Source organism: Peromyscus californicus, unplaced genomic scaffold (assembly GCF_007827085.1).
Source record: "Peromyscus californicus insignis strain IS unplaced genomic scaffold, ASM782708v3 Scaffold_16__1_contigs__length_79575227, whole genome shotgun sequence".
Lineage (NCBI taxonomy): Eukaryota > Metazoa > Chordata > Mammalia > Rodentia > Cricetidae > Peromyscus > Peromyscus californicus.
Genome location: NW_026294458.1, coordinates 11,165,982 through 11,186,576, shown reverse-complemented (window position 1 = coordinate 11,186,576; position 20,595 = coordinate 11,165,982). Strand labels below are relative to the sequence as shown.

Sequence of the window (20,595 nt, the reverse complement as noted above, 5' to 3'; positions counted from 1 at the left end):
CTTGCAGAGTACTGGAGTTCAGCTCCCATCATCCACATCAGGTGGCTCACAACCACTTGTAATTCCAGCTCCAGGGGAATCTGATGCCCTCTACTGGCCTGTTCAGGCACTACACTCAAGTGCTCACACCCATACTCACACCCACATATTTACACATAATTAAAAATAAAAATGAAATCTTATGTTAAAAAAAAAGAGCCCTAATACAAAAATGGAGTCAGAAGTGATTCAAATGAGCTTTGTGTATCCGTGGTCCTGGCAGATCAGGGGCGAAGGTCCTAATCCTAACTCAGGTCCATGGTCCAAAGGGCATACCTCCTGTCGGTTCATTGTCCACACAGGAGAGGGTGACTTGGCTAAGAACATAAGGAAAAACCGCCTTTTGTGACTAGAGGAAGGAGGCCCAGATGCTTGCAAGTCAGAGCTGATGGCAATGCCCCCCTTGCTTGGATCACCCACACATGGAAGGATGATCGACATTTTCATCACGGTCAACTGACTCTTGCTTTGCTGTCTCCCTGAGGGATTGCACCGTTATCTGGTGAGAGGTATTTGGGAGCCCAAGGAAGATGTGCTACTCTGCAGATCCTAACGCAACCCTGACTGTCCTCTGAGAACCGCTAATTAAGTACCCAGGACAGTTGCTATCAGTCCGGTGGCATCAAGGCTTGGCTCCAGTGAGCAGTACGTGCTGACTCTGAGGTGGGAACTTTCCTGGAACCATGCCGAGAGAACCCCATCCTGTTTAGCTGTTGCCTTCCCGTGACTCTGTGGAGCCAGTTTGTCAGGTCCTGAAGAGGGCTGCAGTGTCGCAACCCAGCTCTCAGTCTTAGTGCTACGGATCTGCCCTCAAGGTTAAGGCTTTACTCGACTTTTTGTCACAAGTAGGATCCTGGCTTGTGGACTATTTTTTAGAACTAAGGAGGTCCAAAAAGACAATCAAGTCGAGATTTCAAGCTTTTAGAGTAGGCATCGTGAGGCAAGGGTGTCTTGATCATTTTTTCTTCAAATACTCTCTCTCTCTCTCTCTCTCTCTCTCTCTCTCTCTCTCTCTCTCTCTCTCTCGTCTTTTTCCAGACAGGGTTTCTCTGTGTAGCCTTGGCTGTCCTGGAACTCACTCTGTAGACCAGGCTGGCCTCAAACTCACAGTGATGTGCCTGCCTCTGCCTCCTGGGGGCTGGGATTAAATCTTCAAATATTCTTATAATTTTTAATTTTGAAAATTTTATCTGTATGTGTGAGCACCTGCAGGTATGTGCATGTGCCTGCTGCTATCAGAGTCCAGAAGAAGGAGTCAGACTCCCTGGAATGGAGGCAGGGGGACAGTTGCTTCTGCTGTCTGTGGATCAAAATGTAGAACCCTCAGCTCCTTCTCCAGCACCATGTCCGCCTGCATGCCCTCATGATGATAACGGACTAAACCTCTGAAAATGTAAGCCAGCCCCAATTATATGTTTTCCTTTAGAAGAGTTGCCATGGTCACAGTGTCTCTTCATAGCAATAGAAACCGTAACTAAGACATACAGTCAACCACCAGGATTTTCTGATTCTCCTCTGTATTTGTACAACAAAAGCTTTCAGTGAAGTCTTCTGTTCCATACCCACCAGCTTCTTCCTCCTAATGTAATCCATTGCGAGCTCCTGGCCTGAGAGTCTTGCAGCCCAGCCTGGAAGCCATGGAGTCTGGGGAGCAGAGTCTGGCTTACCTTGAAATTCTTTCTTGGGCTGGAGAAGCTGCTCATTGGATAAAAGCCCTTCTGATGACATACTTAGCTTATGGGATGGTGGAGGCTAGTGGTCTAATTAATCAGAATTAACAGATTCCAAAATGTTCTTATCTATTATGGGATGTTAGCTTTGACACAGAGGTGGGCAAGGAGTGGTTATTCATGGGTTAAAGCTAGCCCAAGACAAGGGAATTCACCTCTGGACCAGCAGCGATCCAACCTCCCTACATCCTACATCACTAGTTTTAACCAGTCTTTGAAGACACAGCTTCTTCCCAGGAATTCTTGTTCAGACCACGGAGAGCTGAGGCAAGTCTGATTCACACGTTGAGACAACAAAAGGAACTCAACATGACAACAGAGGTGTCGTGCCTTTAGCCCAGTTTAGTTATCCGCCACATCACCATAGGTTCTTGTAAAAAGCCGAACAGGCCTCTAGCAAATCTGCCTTTTGTGAAGTAACCAGGCAACTGTTCTCACGATACATCCAAGCTAATTGGAAGCTGAAAAAGCGTTGCTCAGCTGTGTGAGCACCCAAGTCAGTGATTTTAAATCAATCAGGAGCAAACACAGGGAGATGGCTTTTCAAGATCTTATGTAAGGATTCCTTCCCCAACCCATCTTCATTTGCCATTTGTGTGTGCTGTACCCTGTCGTGAAACCCCCAGAGACCACCAAGGAGCCTGAACCTGATGCAAGCACACAAGGGCCTTTTTATTGTCGGGTTCAAACCTGGGCCACCGTCCAGCACATGGAGGGAAATGTGGCAGGCCCGGGATCAGGGGTTGGAGGGTTTTTAAAGGAAAAAAAACCCACAAGCCAGGAATTACATGCCTTGGCATTTTTAAATTGGGTAGAAAGGATATGGGGCAAGGCGATTTTTTGAAACTATTGGTCTAGACTTTTGGTGTGAAACCACATTTGAAACTATTGGGCTAGACTTTTGATGGGGAACCACAACCTGCTGACAGGATTATCTGGATATCTACAAGGGCCATAAACCACAGACAGGATGTCTGCAGGAGTATCTGGGTCTTTACTGCCCTGTTTCTTAATTGACCCCTTCTAGGATATCTGTTTAAATTGTCATGGCATATTCCTGAGGTTCTTCCAGGAACTGAGTACAGCCCTGCCCTCGCCTCGGCGCCCCCCCCCCCCCCCATCACCAGGTGGTCTAAGATGGTGGCCCTTCTCTAAGATGGAGTCTGTAAAGTCAAGTCTAGGACTTCATATTGCCTTCACATGTGATCATCCTCAGCCCCACTAGTTTTCATTTGCTCTGGTCACAAGAAGTCCTACTCTGTAAAGATCCTGAGCTTGTGGCCTAATCATGCATTCTATCTGTTCAGAGTATGAACAGGGTGATAAAGTCCCAACATTTACATGCCTTTTGTTACACTGTAGTGGTCCACACAGCTATATAACAAATAATCCCGATCCTTGGTGACCTTAAGGTCTAGTTGGGTGACTGTGGACAAGTACAGATTGACAAAGGAGGAGCTGCAAAGAAAATTCAAAATGCATATCTAGTTGGAAAGAATATGGATATTTTCTGGAAGGTGACATTTAAAACAAGCTCTAAGGACTTAATGAGATTTAACTGTTAGCTTATGGTGGAAAAGTACAGTGGCAGGAAGAAGGGTGTGATCTCTACAAGGAGATGAGGTAATAATAAAGACATTAGATAGCCCAGACCAGTCCTAGCAGATGATACCTTGAAAAAAGATATTAAAACCCAGTGTCAAAGGATGAAGACTGTCTGAGAGTGTCCCCAGCCTAATGCAGTGTTGGGCACATACCCAGAGAGTTGTGGCTATCAAAGAAAAACATAGTTTAAATATGCATTAAAAGCAGGGGGATTGGTGCATGCCTTTAATCCCAGCACTCAGGAGGCAGAGGCAGGTGGATTTCTGCCAGTTTGAAGCCAGCCTGGCTTACATATTGAGTTCCAGGTTAAAAAAAAAACAAAAAACAAAAAAACACCAACAAAAAGTGCATTAAAATCCAGTAACCAGGAAAACTCTGCCATCAGTAGTAATTTTTAGAGGGGATGCTCCCCTCACAGTGAGCACACCCCTTATGGAGAAGAGAATTTGCTCTACACAGGGGGGTGTTGGCTGTGCTGAGCCTAGTAAATAGAAGGAAAAAGTAGGTGGTAGATCCTGGGGCAAGAACCCAGCAACCGGTTACCACCAGGATAGCCCAAGTTGCCGGGGCTTCTGTCCCCCTTGCTCACCACAACACTTGTGCACAAACATGGACAGACGGAGGTTTCTTCCTGGGTCCCACAGTTGACAAAAGGCAGGCATCCGTCCACTCCCCACACCAGTGATGAGGCACAGTGATCATGACACTCTCACGGATTAAGCCTTGGAATGCTTCGCTATCGTAAGTGCCCCATAACGTCTGGCGTGGCTGGGCTGTGAACTTCTCAGAAGTGAGCCGGCTTTCCAGAACACCAGGCTCTGTCATCCCAGAGCAGGACCACCATGCCCAGCTCCCTGCCTGCATGCAACAGCTCCAGCACCTGCCCCTGGTTTAAATGTGGCTTCCTGACATGTTTGCAATGATCCCTGATTCCTCATGATTTTTTTTTTTTTAAAAAAAAAGGCATTCTTGCTGGGCACGGTGGCCCATGCTTTTAATCTGAAGCAGAGGCAGGCAGACCTCTGAATTTGAGGCCAACCTGGTTCCCAGGCAGACAGGGCTACACAGTGAGGCCTCATTGGAAAATCATTAATTAAAGGCATTCTCTTGTCAAAGCGCTGGTCCCTCCTCCTTTTAAGTACTTAGCATGGGCAAGGACAGGCCTGCCCAGGCATGCACTCTCGAACTTTACCTCTGGTCTGTTTGGAGACCCCGGTGTTTACATGCTCTCTGGACTTGTCCACAGCTTGCTTGGGCAAAGGGCAAATGCACCAGCTCAGCATGGTGGAATTGAAGACAGGATGCTTTAAATGCTGGGAGGAATTCATAAATAGTTCCCTCCAAAGAGCCTGTTGGCTGTTCCTGATGCGTGTGTGCTCATGTGTGCTAGGCTGGTTCACTTCTGTAAAAGCTGACCATGTTTCAAGGAAGCAATTGAGCATCTGGACAGCTGTGCTGCCTTTTGGACACAAGAGGATCACAGCCAGAGCAGGGGAGAGGTATGAGGGGGGGTAAAGCACACTGGGCTGGTGTGCGGTGTGCTGTAGGGGGGAACACTGCGTTATTTATTGAATCACTCCCTTACAGAAGGGCATTTACATTCTTCTCAGCACAATGATTTACCTACATTTGGTTGTAGTTCGTTTAATTTTTGCACAGTGGTCACAAACAAGAAAAAGAAGTCGCCTTCACAGCACCTTTGCCTGGTCTGGGGTCAGGGTTGGCACTGCCCGAAGGAAATGCTATTTCATTCTTGACCCCCAGTGTTGCTTCACGCAAAAGTGAACCTCCAGTCCCTCCCCCGGAAAAGGCCTCCACAGCTCAGGCAGCAGCTGTTGAAGTAGCAAAGCCAGTCGATTTCCCAAGTCCCAAACCTATCCCAGAAGAAATGCAGTTTGGTTGGTGGAGAATTATTGACCCCGAGGACCGGAAAACACTGCTCCGAGTGCTGCACCTCCGAAGGATGAGGGATAAGGCATTACAGAAGCAGATACACAAGCCCTTGGACTACATCACTCAAGCCTGCGTCAAGAATAAGGATGTTGCTATTACTGAATTCAATGAAAATGAAGACACTCAGGTAACTCGAGATATCGTGGACAACTGGTCAGTAGAAGAGCAAGCGATGGAACTGGACCTGAACATTCTCCAGCAAGTCGAGGACCTGGAGAGGAGGGTTGCATCAGGAAGTGTGGAAGTGAAGAGTTGGATGTGTCCAGAGCCTGCGTCAGAAAGGGAGGACTTGGTATATTCTGAACATAAGTCATTTACTAAGTTGTACAAGGAGCATGATGGAGAACTCACTGGTGAAGAAGAAAACAGTGCGCATGCACTGGTACGGAAGAGTGACAACCCCCTAGATATAGCTGTAACCAGGCTGGCTGATTTGGAGCGGAACATTGAGAGAAGGTATCTGAAGAGCCCCTTAAGTACCACCATTCAGATCAAACTGGATAATGTGGGCACAGTTACTGTGCCTGCTCCTGCACCATCCATTAGTGGTGATGGTGACGGAATTGATGAGGATATTGCTCCAGGGCTCAGGGTCTGGAGAAGGGCGTTAGCAGAAGCTCGCAGTGCCGCACAGGTAGCCCTGTGCACCCAGCAGTTACAGAGATCAATAGCATGGGAAAAATCAATTATGAAAGTTTACTGCCAGATCTGCTGGAAGGGAGATAACGAGGAACTGCTTCTGCTCTGTGACGGCTGTGACAAAGGCTGCCATACCTGCCGCCACAGGCCCAAGATTACGACTATTCCAGATGGGGACTGGTTTTGTCCAGCGTGCATCGCTAAGGCAAGTGGTCAGACCATAAAAATAAAAAAAAAAAAATTCATGTCAAAGGAAAAAAGACAAATGAGTCCAAGAAAAGCAAGAGAGGGAATGTGGCTGGGGACACGGAGGATGAAGATTCCACTTCCACCAGCAGCTCGTTCAAAAGAGGAAGCAAAGAGCTCAAGAAAAGGAAGCTGGAGGAGAACCCTGCCGGCAGCTTCTCCAGAGGAGAAAGTGCCACTTCAGTTAAGAAGTCCAAAAGAGCCGGGCGGTGGTGGCGCACGCCTTTAATCCCAGCACTCGGGAGGCAGAGCCCAGGCAGATCTCTGTGAGTTCGAGGCCAGCCTGGTCTCCAAAGCGAGTTCCAGGAAAGGCGCAAAGCTACACAGAGAAACCCTGTCTCGAAAAACCAAAAAAAAAAAAAAAAAAAAAAAAAAAAAGAAGTCCAAAAGAGATGACTCCAAAGACCTGACTCTCTGCAGTATGATCCTGACTGAGATGGAAACTCATGAGGATGCCTGGCCTTTTCTACTTCCTGTAAACTTGAAACTTGTACCTGGCTATAAGAAAGTCAGTAAGAAGCCTATGGATTTTTCTACAATCAGAGAAAAACTAAATAATGGACAGTACAGCAGCTTTGAGACCTTTGCTCTAGACGTCAGGCTGGTGTTTGACAACTGTGAAACATTTAACGAAGATGACTCTGACATAGGCAGAGTGGCCACAGTATGAGAAAGCACTTTGAAAAAAAGTGGACAGATACCTTCAAAGTGAGCTGAAGTTGTAATCTCCTTTTCCTCTTAAACAACGACAAACAAGACCAGCAATGTGAACTGCATTTACACAGATGTGCAAGGCACATACATATTAACTTTTTTCCTTGAAATGAGTACACACACACACACATACACACACACACACACACACACACACACACACATATATATTTAAAAAAAGATGAGAAAAAAAAGAAAAGAATTAAAAATAAAACAAAGATCTGGACATGGTGACTCACAGTTCCAGCATTCTTGAGGCTAAGATAGGGGAAGCATCCCAAGTTGGAGGTCAGCAGGGGGTGGGGCATGGGGTGGAAGGAAAAGAGAGAAAGGAATAAAATACTAGAGGTAAAGAATAGTAACTGAAGACATCTATTTACAAAAATGTCTATTCCTAACGAGGAAAACTGAGGGCCAGTGAAATGGCTCAGTGGGTAAGCCTCTTGCCACCAAGGCTTGTGACCTTAATTTTTTCCCTAAGACCCATCTGGTGGAAGGAAAGGACTCCCCCAAATTGTCCCCTGACCTCCACACACATACCACGGCATGCCCTTCACATAAACACATGCATGTTCACACACAAACACACGTAATAAAGTTAAAAAAACTGAAAAGACATTATTTTTAAAAACCTGTTTTAGGGCCAGCAAAATGGCTCAGTGGATAAGGACTGCCAAGCCTAAGGCTGGAACCGCATAATGGAAAGTGAGAACCAATTGTTTGGCTGGAAACTCCAGCACAGTCTGAGAAGCCTCATTCCTGCCTCGTTCACCCGCCCAGAGAGTCTCCAAACAAAGGAAAGATGCCAAAAAGCCCAAGTTCTGCATTCTTGGTGGCTCCTCCCCTGAAGTTGCCAGCTGCCCAAGGACCCACCTAAAGTGCTCAGCTTTTGACCATACTTGGGCACAAGCCCAGCTTGTGGCAGACATGTCATCACCCCTCACCTACAACCTATACAATCTCCCTGCTCTAGTTCAGGTGTATGACTTCTCCAGCCTTGATCTCTGGGACTGGAGAAGCCACCTGGGAGTTGCTTTGCTCAAAAAACCTGTTGTTATACTTTTTCAATTCGGCTTGATCTGGCTTACTGCATCAGTAGAGAAACCTATTATGGGGGGCAGAAAACCTAATACCAATTCCTAAAAGTTGTTCTCAGACCTTCACATGAGTTTCTCTCTCTCTCTCTCTCTCTCTCTCTCTCTCTCTCTCTCTCTCTCTCTCACACACACACACACACACACACACACACACACAATGAGCCTGTTTGAAAGAAAAGAAGTCTTGATCTTACACACTGCTGTGTAAAACAAGACCCAGAAGAGTATGAACCCAAGTGGCTGTGTTAAACATCTTAACTGAATAGCACACCTGCACTTGTAGAGAACTGGAATATTGCAAGTCAGGAGCCAAATTCTCCTGGGTTGTTTTTAGCAACCAAAATAGCCATTCATTGCTATTGATCTATGATCCTGTGACTCTCGGGTAAAAAACCATTTTTCAGGTGTACAAATAAGACCCCTTAGCTTCCACCAACCAAAGGCTAAGAATGTCATCAGATGACCTCTGGAGGCCTGTAGTAGAGACTTTCCATTTTGCTGTAGCCCACCTACCCGATGTTTCCAACTATGTGAAAACTGCCTTGATTTATAACTTTGTTCTTGTACTAAACCTTCATTAAACCGTCACTACGGTAGCACATGGTGCCGGGGAGCAACCTGAATTCCTGTCCTCTGGCCCCAGCCACTCCAATATGGCTCCACAATCAACTTCCTTATTCCCTTTGAGATAAGAGCTGTGTTTTTGTATCAACAGTCACCACACAAAACCATCTCTTTTGCAAAAACTACATGGTAAACCTTCACGACTCCTCAGATCTCAGAGTGCATGCCTGGTAGGCAGGTTTCTTTCCTGGGGTCAGGAGTCCAGCTCTTTATATTCTGTGTCTCACCTCACAGTGGAGGTGCGGTCTGTTGCATACTCTGGGTGTGTGGCTGCTTCTCCTTGTGCCGAGTCACCCTGAGTACTTCAGTCTCCTCCCTGTGGGGCCTCTGCGACAGTTTGCATTGGGAAGGTCCCAAAGCCCAGTGTGCTAACAGTTCAACCATCAGCCTTGGCACTTTGGAGAGGTCATGGATGTGGCTATGGGAAACTGGCTCCTGAGGATGTGAGTCCTGGGACAGAGTCCATCAGTGGGAAAGCAGCTCACCTGCCTCAGCAGAGGGCTGTGGCCTATAGACATTTCACCTCTCCACTCCCCTCATCAGGGCAACACTGTATCCCCAAACATTATGGAACATTTACATAGTCTTTCTCCTTAGCCTTCTTTTTTTTTTTTTTTTTTTTTTTTTTGGTTTTTCGAGACAGGGTTTCTCTGTGTAGCTTTGCGCCTTTCCTGGAACTCACTTGGTAGCCCAGGCTGGCCTCGAACTCACAGAGATCCGCCTGGCTCTGCCTCCCGAGTGCTGGGATTAAAGGCGTGCGCCACCACTGCCTGGCTCCTTACCCTTCTTAAATCTACTGTGAGAGATGCAGATAGTTACACACTTACTTAGTCGAATCTCAACACATCTTCATGTATTAGGAGACTGAAAATACATGATGAAATATGTGAGCCAAATTCCTGGACCTTTTGTTGTTGTTGTTTGTTTTTTGTTTTTGTTTTTTCAAGACAGGGTTTCTCTGTGTAGTTTTGGTGCTCGTCCTGGATCTCATTCTGTAGACCAGGCTGGCCTCGAACTCACAGAGATCCGCCTGCCTCTGCCTCCCGAGTGCCCGGCCTCCTGGACCATTTTTTAAATGCTTATGCTCTTCTGTCCTCAGTCTGTGGCACTGTGAAATGCCAGGAGGAGAGATCTAAGGTGGGGAAATGATGAACTGTTCGGGTACTATGATTTGGATAGTTTCAAGTAAGGCAATGTCAGAAAGCTCTTGCATCTTTAATGTCTGTGGAAACTGGAAAATAATGGGGGTTGGTGGCACTGAGTGCTAACATATATTGACTCTAAGATATAAAGTATAATCATGAGATATAAAGGCAGAAAGGGGGGCTGGAGAGACGGCTCAGTGGTTCAGAGTGCTTCCTGTTTTTTTCAGGGAACCAGAGTTTGTCCCAGATCACAGGTCAAGTGGTTCACAACAACCTAGAACTTTACTTTTAAGGGATCCAACCTCTCCTTGTCTCCAAGGGTACCACAAATATGTGCATATACACATAAAAAATAATAATATAAAGACAGAAAATATGTATACACACGTAAAATGAGGTTATTGGTCATCTACAGAACAGCAATTTTGCAGATCACAAATTTAATGTTTTTAAATGTTTTATTTACAGTGGGGAGGACATGCCAGAGCGTTTATGTGGAGGTCAGAGGAAAACTCACAGGAGCTGGTCCCCCTTTCTACCACGTGGGTCTTGGGCCTTGAACACTGGCTATCAGGCTTGGCGGCAAACCACCGAACCGTCTTGAGGGCCCCAGAGCACATATCTAAAACACTTGATTCATTCTGCATTTTGGGGGTTGTTTTTCGAGCCAGGGTTTCTTTGTTTAGCTCTGGCTGTCCTGGAACTCGCTCTGTATTCTCAGCTGGCCTCAAACTCAGAGCTCTGCCTGCCTCTGCCTCTTGAGTTCTGAGATTAAAGGTGTGCACCACCAGAGCCTGCTTAGTTTGCCACTTTTTACTTTTGGAGATAAGTTTTTACTCTGTACCTCAGGACCGCCTTGAATTTGTGGCATCGAAAACATGGCCTCCCAAGCACTGGGATGACAGGTGTGAGCCACCTAACTGAACACTTGTGTATGGGGTACATGAGTGTATGTGTCCATCTGTGCACACGCATTTGGAGGCCAGCATCTTCCTGTATTTCTTCTCACTTTTTTTGTGTGTGCTCAATATACACGCATCATGTGAGTGCAGGTGCCTTCAGAGACCAGAGAGGGCTTTGGATTTTTGAGTCTCCCAATTGGCTAGAGTAGCTGGCCAGTGAGCCCCTGAGATCCCTGTCCCTGCCTTCCCAACATTGGGGTTACAGGTTTGTGACTCCATGTCTGATATTTTATTGGGGTGCTGGGTACATGCTTGTATGGTGAGTACTGTACCGAATGAGCCATCTCCCTGGTCCCTTATTCTGAAAAATTTAAACCTGACGACCCTTCAGTGAAACCATGAAAGTGGACTTAAAACTCCTTCATTAAAAAAAAAAAATCACTGAGCTGGGCATGGTGATGCATGTCTATAATCCCAGCTGAAGACAGGGGCTGGAGACATGGCTCAGTGGTTAAGAGCACTGGCTGCTCTTCTAAAGGTTCTGAGTTCAATTCCCAGCAACCACATGGTGGCTCACAACCATCTGTAATGAGATCTGGTGTCCTCTTCCAGTCTGCAGACACACATGTAGGCAGAACACTGTATACATAATAAATAAATACCTCTTAAAAAAAAAAAAAGAGGCAGAGATCAGGAGTTCAAGTTCAGTTTGAACCACATGAGACCCTATCAAAATAAAGCAAAATCCCTGAGAAAGGCTGTGAAGAAGACTAATATCTGGAACAGAGTTCCCTACGTGAGTTAGTCTGTGACAATACCAAAAGGAGACGTAGACGAGACACTGTATGAACCTTATCTTAGCATGCTGAGCGAATACTACTAGATTTATTTAAATATTTCAACTTATTGTCTGTAGTTTTAGGTACTCATATAAAGTATTTAAAGCTTTACAAAGAATCTAAAGATGACTAGGAAATTCCCATAAAGATCTCTATTCAGTAACTATAATCGGCTCGGTGGCTCCATGTCCCAGCAGACTGGCTCCCAGTGCACACTGGGAAGGATGTTCGCTCGTACTCATGTTATCAGGAAGTCACTCTCCAAGACTGCACACAGCAGGCTGGTCCTGGAGCAGAGCGCCTGGGCTGCCTCTGTGATCACCTGTTCTGGGGACAGTCAGCCTGCTCTCTCCAGGCTAACTCTTCAGGCCTGTCCCGTTCTGGATGCAGGACTACTTACTGACACTTGAGTAAAACTGAAGTTTACTTCACAGTAGTCACTTCCTCATCCTTCCCCAAAAGAGTTCACCTGTTTGTTTTTCTTATCCATGTTTTAAAGTTAACGGTTGCTGGGCATTGTGGTGCACACGCCTTTAATCCCAGCACTCGGGAGGCAGAGCCTGGCGGATCTCTGTGAGTTCGAGGCCAGCCTGGGCTACAGAGCGAGATCCTGTTTCAAAAAAACAAAAAAACAAATGAACAACAACAACAACAACAACAACAAAAAACCCCAAATAAACAAAACGACAACAAAAAAGTTAATGGTTTTAGGTAAAGACAAGCTGCAAGTTATTTCCATTTTTATTAAATGTGTTTTCTATGGAATATATTACACTTAAATTCACCACCATAAATAAAGACTAATTTTAAAATCTATTTTACTTATTGAAAATGTAAACATAAAAGGATTCCCTCCCCAGTCCCAACCTAATTTAAAAAAGGAAAAACAAGAAACAAAACAAAAAAACCAAACAGTCTTTTCTCCAGCTCAGCCCTTTCTTCAGAATGAGCAGCACAGACTTTAGCAGAGCCCGTCAGTCCTCCTGGGCTGGGGGCAAAGGTCACGGCAGGGAGAACTGGTGCCTGGCTGTGAGGCTATGAGCGACATCCATCTCCTCCTGCAGGGACCACTCAGCTGTCCTCAGAGATTGGCTCTTCTCTGTTATCCGGCTTCTAAGTCCACAGCTGGGCAAGGCATGGAACACGGCGTCTAGACTGGAGACTCCAGGAGGCTGAGCAGGGCCAGCAGTGACCTAAGACCTTGTCAAGTGTTAGTCATGAGGCTTTGGAACTAAAGATTCATTCGGACCAACCATCTAACTGCTTTATACATAGCTGAAATCGGGAAACTTTCTTTTTTCTGGGGGTGGTAGGAGGGAGACAGTCTCTCTCTCTGTAGCCCAGGCTGGTCTTAAAATCATAATCCTCCTGCCTCTATCTCCCCAGTGCTGGGATTATAGGCATGACCACCATGCCGGGCTCAATCTGTAAGTCTAATATTGAAGAAACGTTAATAACATTTCATGGAATACTCTGATATACTATGTATCTTCCTAAAACTATTTACAACCCATACAATTATATTATATCTTCAACTCTCAATAAACTCTAGGCCAACTTAGGCTGAAAACTAAGCATAATTTATAACATTTTTAGAATGCTCATTTGGTCTTAGGAATATAAGAATCTTATAGGAAAAATGTAAGGATTACTGGAAGGATGTTCTGCAGATTAGCAGAGGAGTCGACACGCAGACTATCAAATGCTGTCCAGCGCCTTTCCCACCCGGCTCAAGGCTCCTCACATGGCTTTGCTTCTTTCCTTCCGGTAAGTTCTGAGAAAACCTGAGACAACTCACTTGGTATGTTTGACACCTAGGGCCTTAAAACACTGACAATGACCTGCTTGAACTGAACACCGAGGTAGTCAGTTTTTATAAACACTTGCCCTTCTGAGTCAGGAAGGGACTCCAGTCTACGGTCCTGGTCCCCTGATCAGCTGTCCCTCGTCCTTTCTGTGCCACCCCACTTCCACCATGGAGCACCCTGCTTGGTCTCCTCCACAGGCCACTGGTTTAGTTCTTGTGATGCGAAAGGGCTAATCTGCCAGAGAACACCAGCACGAGGCTCTTTCCAATTCTTCAGCTCACGGCTGAACTCTAGAACTAATTCTGCATTGGAACTGCCGACTGTAGAAGCCTTTTCTTAGGTGCTATATTCAAAGTGACCACGAGTCTGTTTAAACTGTCTTACGGGGTGAGTGACCGTCTACGTCTTGCTAAGTACCCTATGTGGGATCAGTGGTGAGTGACGGTGCTCTAGCCTCACTGAAGAGGAAGGGACAAGTAGCGAAGCTAGGAACCCTCAGGAGTCCAGTGCTTCTTGACATGGGCTGCATTAAGGTTCGTGTTTGTGCAGAGAAAACACTGGGACATCACATTCCAAGCTTAATAAATATATATACAAAAAACGTCGTCTGTAACATTTTCTCCAGAAAGTCATTAGTGCAAATATAATTATATTAATTAAAAAATAAAGCAAAAATATATTTCAAGTATAAAAAGCACCATGCTTGGAAACAATACTACCTAAATGGCATTACTGCAAAACAGTCAAAATGGAGTCAAACCTACCACCGACTCTCAATATACTCCACTGGTATTTTTGGTGAAATTCTTTATACATTTTGTAGGGTGATTTATAATCATCATAGTATGAAAGTTTAATGTATATTTCTTCCCCCTACTCCCTATAGACAGCTTCAACTCACTGTGCAGCCCTAGCTGGTCTGGAACTTGCTTTATAGACCAGACTGGCCTTATACTCAGATATCCACCTGCCTCTGCCTCCCAAGTGTTGGGATTCAAAGTGTGTGCCACCATGCCTGGCCTATTGTATAGTTCTTTAACAACATACTCACTTTTCTGACTTTGTACAATTTAAAGAGTGCACAATACTGGCAAGACAGAGTGCTGGTCTCCAGACCACGACTTCTCTTTAACTGAAGCTGACTGAGGTTGGGGCCCTCGGCTTTTCACAATGATGGATATCTCCAGCTTGTACTGCATGCACGTACACATTTTAAATTTCTGCCTTTAAAAAAAAGGGTGAGTTTCCCTATATTCTGAGGCTCGCTGTCCTGCTGCAGAGTCACAGTCCCTGGAGTTTCTACTTAGTACCATGATGTTTTGCTCGCTTACACTATTTCTTTCTTTTCTCTACTCCCAAGACAGTGTTTCATGCAGCCAATACTGACTTTACATTCAAGTTCCCTATGTAGCTGAGGATGACCCTGAACTCATGATCCCCCTGCCTTTACTTCCCAAGTGCTGGGATTACAAGCCACCATGCTCAGCTTTACTTGCACAGTTTCTTAAATAGAGCACTCAATAGCTATATGCTGAACGGAACGGGTATCAGGGGAGAGGAATGTGTCTAAATGTCATGTTTCATTTTAAAAACTGTTTTACATTTACTTGCGTGTACATGCGTGTGCATGTGTGGGTCAGAGGACAACTTTCAGTGTGGTCTCCAGGACTCAGACTCAGGAGATCAGACTTGGTGGCAAGTGTGTTTACCACTGAGCTATCCTGCTGTTCCTAAAGGCTACAGAATTGATTATCTTTAGGGAGAAAAACAGGACATCATTCCTCATTAAAGAATTTCAAAGTTGGCTGGGCGGTGGTGGTGCACACCTTTAATCCCAGCACTCAGGAGGCAGAGCCAGGCAGATCTCTGTGAGTTCGAGGCCAGCCTGGTCTACAGAGCGAGAACCAGGACAGGCACCAAAACTACAGAGAAACCCTGTCTCGGAAAAAATAAATAAATAAATAAAAATTCAAAGTTGGGGTCCTAGAGTGTGGGTAAGCTCTGGTACCAGAGCAGAGTTGCTTCACAGATCCATGTAGTCCAGCAGTGTCGACCATGGGAGGAATGGACATTTAAAGCAAAGGTAATCTTCCAACTTCTGTACAGGACTCAGATGGGTCCCTGTGGGCAGCCTGGATGCCAAACCTACATTTGGCTCTTAGGAAGCAATTCAGATCACCTTGTTTTGACTTGAGTGTTTCTTCTCGGCTATGAAATAACTTCCAGGTACTAGCAGTTCTTCTGTAACGGCTCAGTCCACTTGGAAGTAACTGCATGCCTGTCCACGTCTGAACTTTGAAATTTTACATAGGCCAGAAAGGATCAGCTGGGCTTTGGTGGATTACAGTTGTTCTAAACATTACCCGAAGCACCCACAATCACGCTGTCTTCTGTTTGCGCCATTTCAACGCGCGTACTGTGCACTGTACTTCATGCTCCCCCACAGTCTTTCAAGTTGCTATGAAGTTAATGAGAAATGAAGCGGACACTGCGCTCAGATGAAGATGGCTGAGGGCTGACGACACACGGGCAACAGCTGTCGTGAACGGGCCACACAGCTGGCAGGAAAGGCAAACATGGTCAAGTCAGAAGCGTTAGCAAAACGGAACCGTCAAGAAGCATGATGATCGTGTCCAGGTTTCATCTAAAACCTGTGCAATGGTGACAGGAAATCCGACATCCCAATGACCATTTTTGTACTTTGGAGGATGGGATCCTCAACTTAAACTCTGGAGTGGTCGGTCAGCTGCTCTGTGAGTGACCTTGATGCTCACGAACTTTCTCGGTTAACGCAAATGCTGAGGTATGTAATCATGGCAAATCCCACCATCTGCCCTGAATCCAAAGGAGAGCTCACTGTCAGGGGACTGCATATCCATACACTAAGGAGCCTTGGGCACTCGCAATTCCTCTTCAAGCCCAGAGGCAGCTGTGTGGCTGATGAGGGACTGCTGTGGAGCTATGCTTCAGTCCTTCTGCGGCCAGCACTTCCAAGCCAGAGTCAGGGACGCTAGCTCTGCCGTCTGCGTCGCCTGCATGGGCTGGCACTCCCCCAGGCTTTGTGCTTTGCTCATGGGAACACGCCAAAGCTGTCATCTCGAGAATTCAGTTCTCCATCCCTAGTGCCACACACACAGAAGAAATCCAGCCAGCAGAGGAAACAGATTGCCAAGGAGGAGCCAGAGTGTGACCACCAGGCTAGAAGAACAGGAGCAGAGGTCTAGGGTAGAAAACAAAACAAAACAGGTTCATGTTTGTGATTAAATCATCCCAATTAAACAGTGAGAGGTGAGCAGATTATGAGAAGGTGAGCAAGGACCACTTTTAGAAAGTGGAGCAGAGAGTGTCTAGAGCTATAGCTCAATGGTAGAGCGCTTGCCCTGCATGCCTGAGGCCATGAGTTCAATCCCCAGTCCTCTATAAACAGGGCGTGGTGTGCACTCCTGTAATCCAAGCACTTTGGAGGCAGGCAGAGGTGTGAGAGGATTCTTATGAGTTTAAGGGCAATCTGGTCTACACAGAAAGTTCTAGGCCAAATCCTGGGTGACAGAGACCCTGTCTGAAAATAAATTTTAAAAAGTGAGTTTTAGGCAAAGAACAATCTGACTGCAACCCACAGAACCAGGGAGGCTACATAGCAGGGGGGACCCTAGGATGACTGGTTTATAATAAGTTTTGGTTTTACTCAATCACTGGGCAAGCCTCAGTGAAACATTTCACTATTAGAATAAGAATTTGTACCATATCAAGCTGATAATAGAAAAAAAAATAAATTAAAAAAACCATACAAAAAAGTGAGTTTTAGTATTCTGAAATATATTACTTCTGTAAGGTTAGATGAACAAACCAAATGGGAACAATAAAAAGGTAGAAGAATTAATGGAGATGAAATTCACTCTATATTTCAGAATATTAGCAGGTTTTTGTTTGTTCATTTGTTTGTTTTTAAAAACAGGGTCTCATGCAGCACGGGTAAGCCTCCAACTCTCCATGTAGTTGGAGACACACAAACACAGAGACACACGCCCCCACCCACAGATCTTACGTAAAAGAACAAGCATACGTGAGAATTCCTGGCACAGTTGAATAGGTAGTCAGTTCAAACTCTCTGTGGGCTCTGTTCACACATACTGACAAATGCAGGCAGTCCAGGCATTTCAGCAGTTCAGTAGTGTTGTGTACAAAGCTGAAAGGCGATGCCCAGGATCTTCCTATTCCTGTTGTATTCTGTACCACTCTAAAATCATCCCAGTGGAGGTTGGGAGGTAACTAGGGGTACGGTGCTTCGCGCATGCTTCCTCACAGAAATGACAATACAACATACAGTCTCAGAGAGGCAACGGACATATGCAGAGACGCTGTGTCCAGTCCAGCGGGATCTGACCTGACTGGGGCGGTGAGGGAATGAAGAAGAGACATCCACTAAAGAAGCAGCAGACACAGCGGAGGAGGCACACTGAAAAGCTGGGGTCAGGCCGGGCGGTGGTGGCGCACGCCTTTAATCCCAGCACTCGGGAGGCAGAGGCAGGCGGATCTCTGTGAGTTCGAGGCCAGCCTGAGCTACCAAGTGAGTTCTAGGAAAGGCGCAAAGCTACACAGAGAAACCCTGTCTCGAAAAACCCAAACAAACAAACAAAAAAAAAAAAAAAGCTGGGGTCAGGTGGGCTGTGCACACTCTGATGGGGTTGAACAACTACTGATACATCCTGGAACCTCAGTGTCTTTATCATTACAGCCCGGGGGGAGGGGCCACCGAGGTGGGCAGGAAGTCTCTGTGGGTGAGCTGTCTCAGCTATAAACATCAGGAGAAGGGAGCTGCAGCTGCTGGTCTTAGATACATAATCGTTCCCACTTGAACCCTGGAGGAAGCCAATGACTTTCTCACTGTGTTCACGCCCTTGTGTCTCAGGCACTCTTCTGTGTAGGTATCAACCCCTTTTTGAGTAGCTTGTGTGTGTGTACATGCTCCTGTGTGCACGTGTCTTCAAAGGTGCGTACAGAAGCCAGAGGCTGACATGAGTGGCGTCCTCTTTCCTCTCTATACCTTTGAGACACAGTCTCTCGGAGAACCGGAAGCTCCCTGATGGGCTAGGTCAGCTGACCAGCAAGCTCCCAGGGGCTTCCTGACTCCACCGCAGAGATCTGGGATTATAGGCAAGTACGACCAGGCCTAGCTTTTTATGTAGGTGCTGGGGATTTGAACTCAGGCCCTCTGTTTTCAAAGCAAGTGTTTTACTCATGGACCCATCTTCCAGACCCCTTTTTGAGTACCTCACCTGATCATGACATAACTAAAATATATTTCATTCCTTTTTGTATTTGACGAGTAGAGTTTTGTTCACTCTTAGTTTCTAAAAGAGAAAGTGTAATATCCACTGCCATGGCCTTGAGAGGGCTACCAGGTGTTCTTCACACAGAGCCTTGCCTCGGCCACGCTGTACCACAGAAGTGTTTACCAGTTTCAAGCTTCTGCTAATAGCAGGTAGCAGGGTTTTCCTAGAGATCCTCAATCAGGGGCAAAGGAGCTTGGCCTGCTCCAGAGGCTCCATCAGTATCCTGTAAGGAACAGCTCTTTACGTCCCCCATCCCTCCAACCGTGGAGAGTACTCACCCAGAGGAAGGGCTCGGGTCACGTTAGCAGCTGGAGGGTCAGTTTCCGGTGGACACTGCTCACAGAAGTCCCAGCAGGAGGGGCAGAGCAGGTTTCCATTGTGAATCCAGCCGTTCATCTGAATGCGGACAGGGAGGACCTGCCCAGCCCGGCTACACAGATAGGAAGTGTCTTGAACCCAAACCTTCAGACCTTGAGGAGAACAGGAAACCTTCAAATAGGGGATAAAAATAAAGTCAGTAAGAGTCTTGGTGAATGCTAACATTTACAAAAAACGGGGGCTGGGAACACAGATCAGTCAGTAAGGGACTTGGTGTATAAGCACAGAGATCAGATTCCTAGCAACCACATGTAAACCTGGTGTGCTGCAGGTCTGTAATATCAGGCTTGTGGAGGTGGACACAGGTTAATCCACAGGCTGGCTGGCAATCCTGCAAGGTTAGCTTAATCTAGCAAACTTCAGGTTCAATGACCCTATCTCAAAAACAGGTGAAGCAGCTATTGAGAATGACACCAGGTCATCCCTGGGCCCTCATACACAGGCACCCCTTCCCCAGTACATGTGTGGACGCACAGGAACACATACGTACGTACCAAAAATGACTAAAACCGTTTCATAATAAGCACAGTGTGGGGTGTTCTAAAAGAATTCCACTTGGTGGTAATAGGTTTTTGTTTTCCTTGTAAGATTTATTTGTGTGTGTGTGTGTGTGTGTGTGTGTGTGTGTGTGTATGCCACACGTGTGTGGGTGCCTGCCCACAGGGGCCACAGGAAGGCACTGGGTCCTCTAGAACTGGAGGCACAGGCAGCTATGAGTCACTTGCCATGGGTGCTGGGAACTGAACTGGTCTGCTGGAAGAGCAGAAAGCTCTTTAACTGCCGAGCCATCTCCCGCCCGTGCTCTGAAACTCTGGCTAGCCAACTGAAGTCAGTGACCCTGGAAGCCAGACTTTAAAGATCCACAGACTCCAGCACCCTTCAACACGTTAGCTTCAATCTCTGTCACACAGGGCTGAGGCACGTCACTCTCCACAAATCACCAAATTCCACTAGTCAGATTTTATGCATTATTTGAGTTTAGGTGACCACCAATCATAAAATTATTTTGTTGCCACTTCATAGCTGTAATTTTTCTACTGTTATGAATCACAATGTAAGTATTTTTGGAGGTAGAGGTTTGCCAGGGGTCACGACTCACAGGTTAAGAACCACTGGTTTGGGGCTGGAAAGATGGCTCAGTGGTTAAGAGGATCCAGGGTCAATTCCCAGCACCCACATGGCAGCTCACAACTGTCTGTAACTCTAGTTCCAGGGGATCTGACACCCTCACACAGACATACATGCAGGCGAAACACCAATGCACATGAAATAAAATAAATTAAAAAAAAAAAAAAAGAACCGCTGGTTTGGAGGTGAAATGCCCCCAACAGGCTCCCGTGTTTTAACACTTGGTCCCCAGCAGGTGGTGCGGTTTGGAGGAAGTGTGGAACCTCTGGGAGGTGGGGACTAGCTGGAGGATGTGTGGGCCCTGAGTGTATAGCTTAGACCGGACCCCTGTGCTGGCTCTGCTTCCTGGTCTGCTAAGAAGTGAGCAAGCAGAGCCCATCCCAAGCTCCCACTGTCCTACCCTACCACAAAGGAC

The 20,595-nt window shown here is 46.3% G+C and overlaps 1 protein-coding gene across 1 annotated transcript in view; it reads right to left on the bottom strand.

Annotated features, from left to right (window-relative positions):
- Nucleotides 1–12,256: 12,256 nt before the first annotated feature.
- The window catches only part of Lmln (leishmanolysin like peptidase), a 57,547-nt gene continuing 49,208 nt past the window's right edge, over nucleotides 12,257–20,595 (bottom strand). The window contains exons 14-15 of the mRNA XM_052739899.1: nucleotides 18,953–19,163; nucleotides 12,257–16,561 (exon numbers count right to left, since the gene is read on the bottom strand). Of these exons, the coding sequence (XP_052595859.1) occupies nucleotides 16,461–16,561; nucleotides 18,953–19,163 (312 nt within the window). The 3' untranslated portion in view covers nucleotides 12,257–16,460. The remainder of the gene's footprint in view (nucleotides 16,562–18,952; nucleotides 19,164–20,595) is intronic.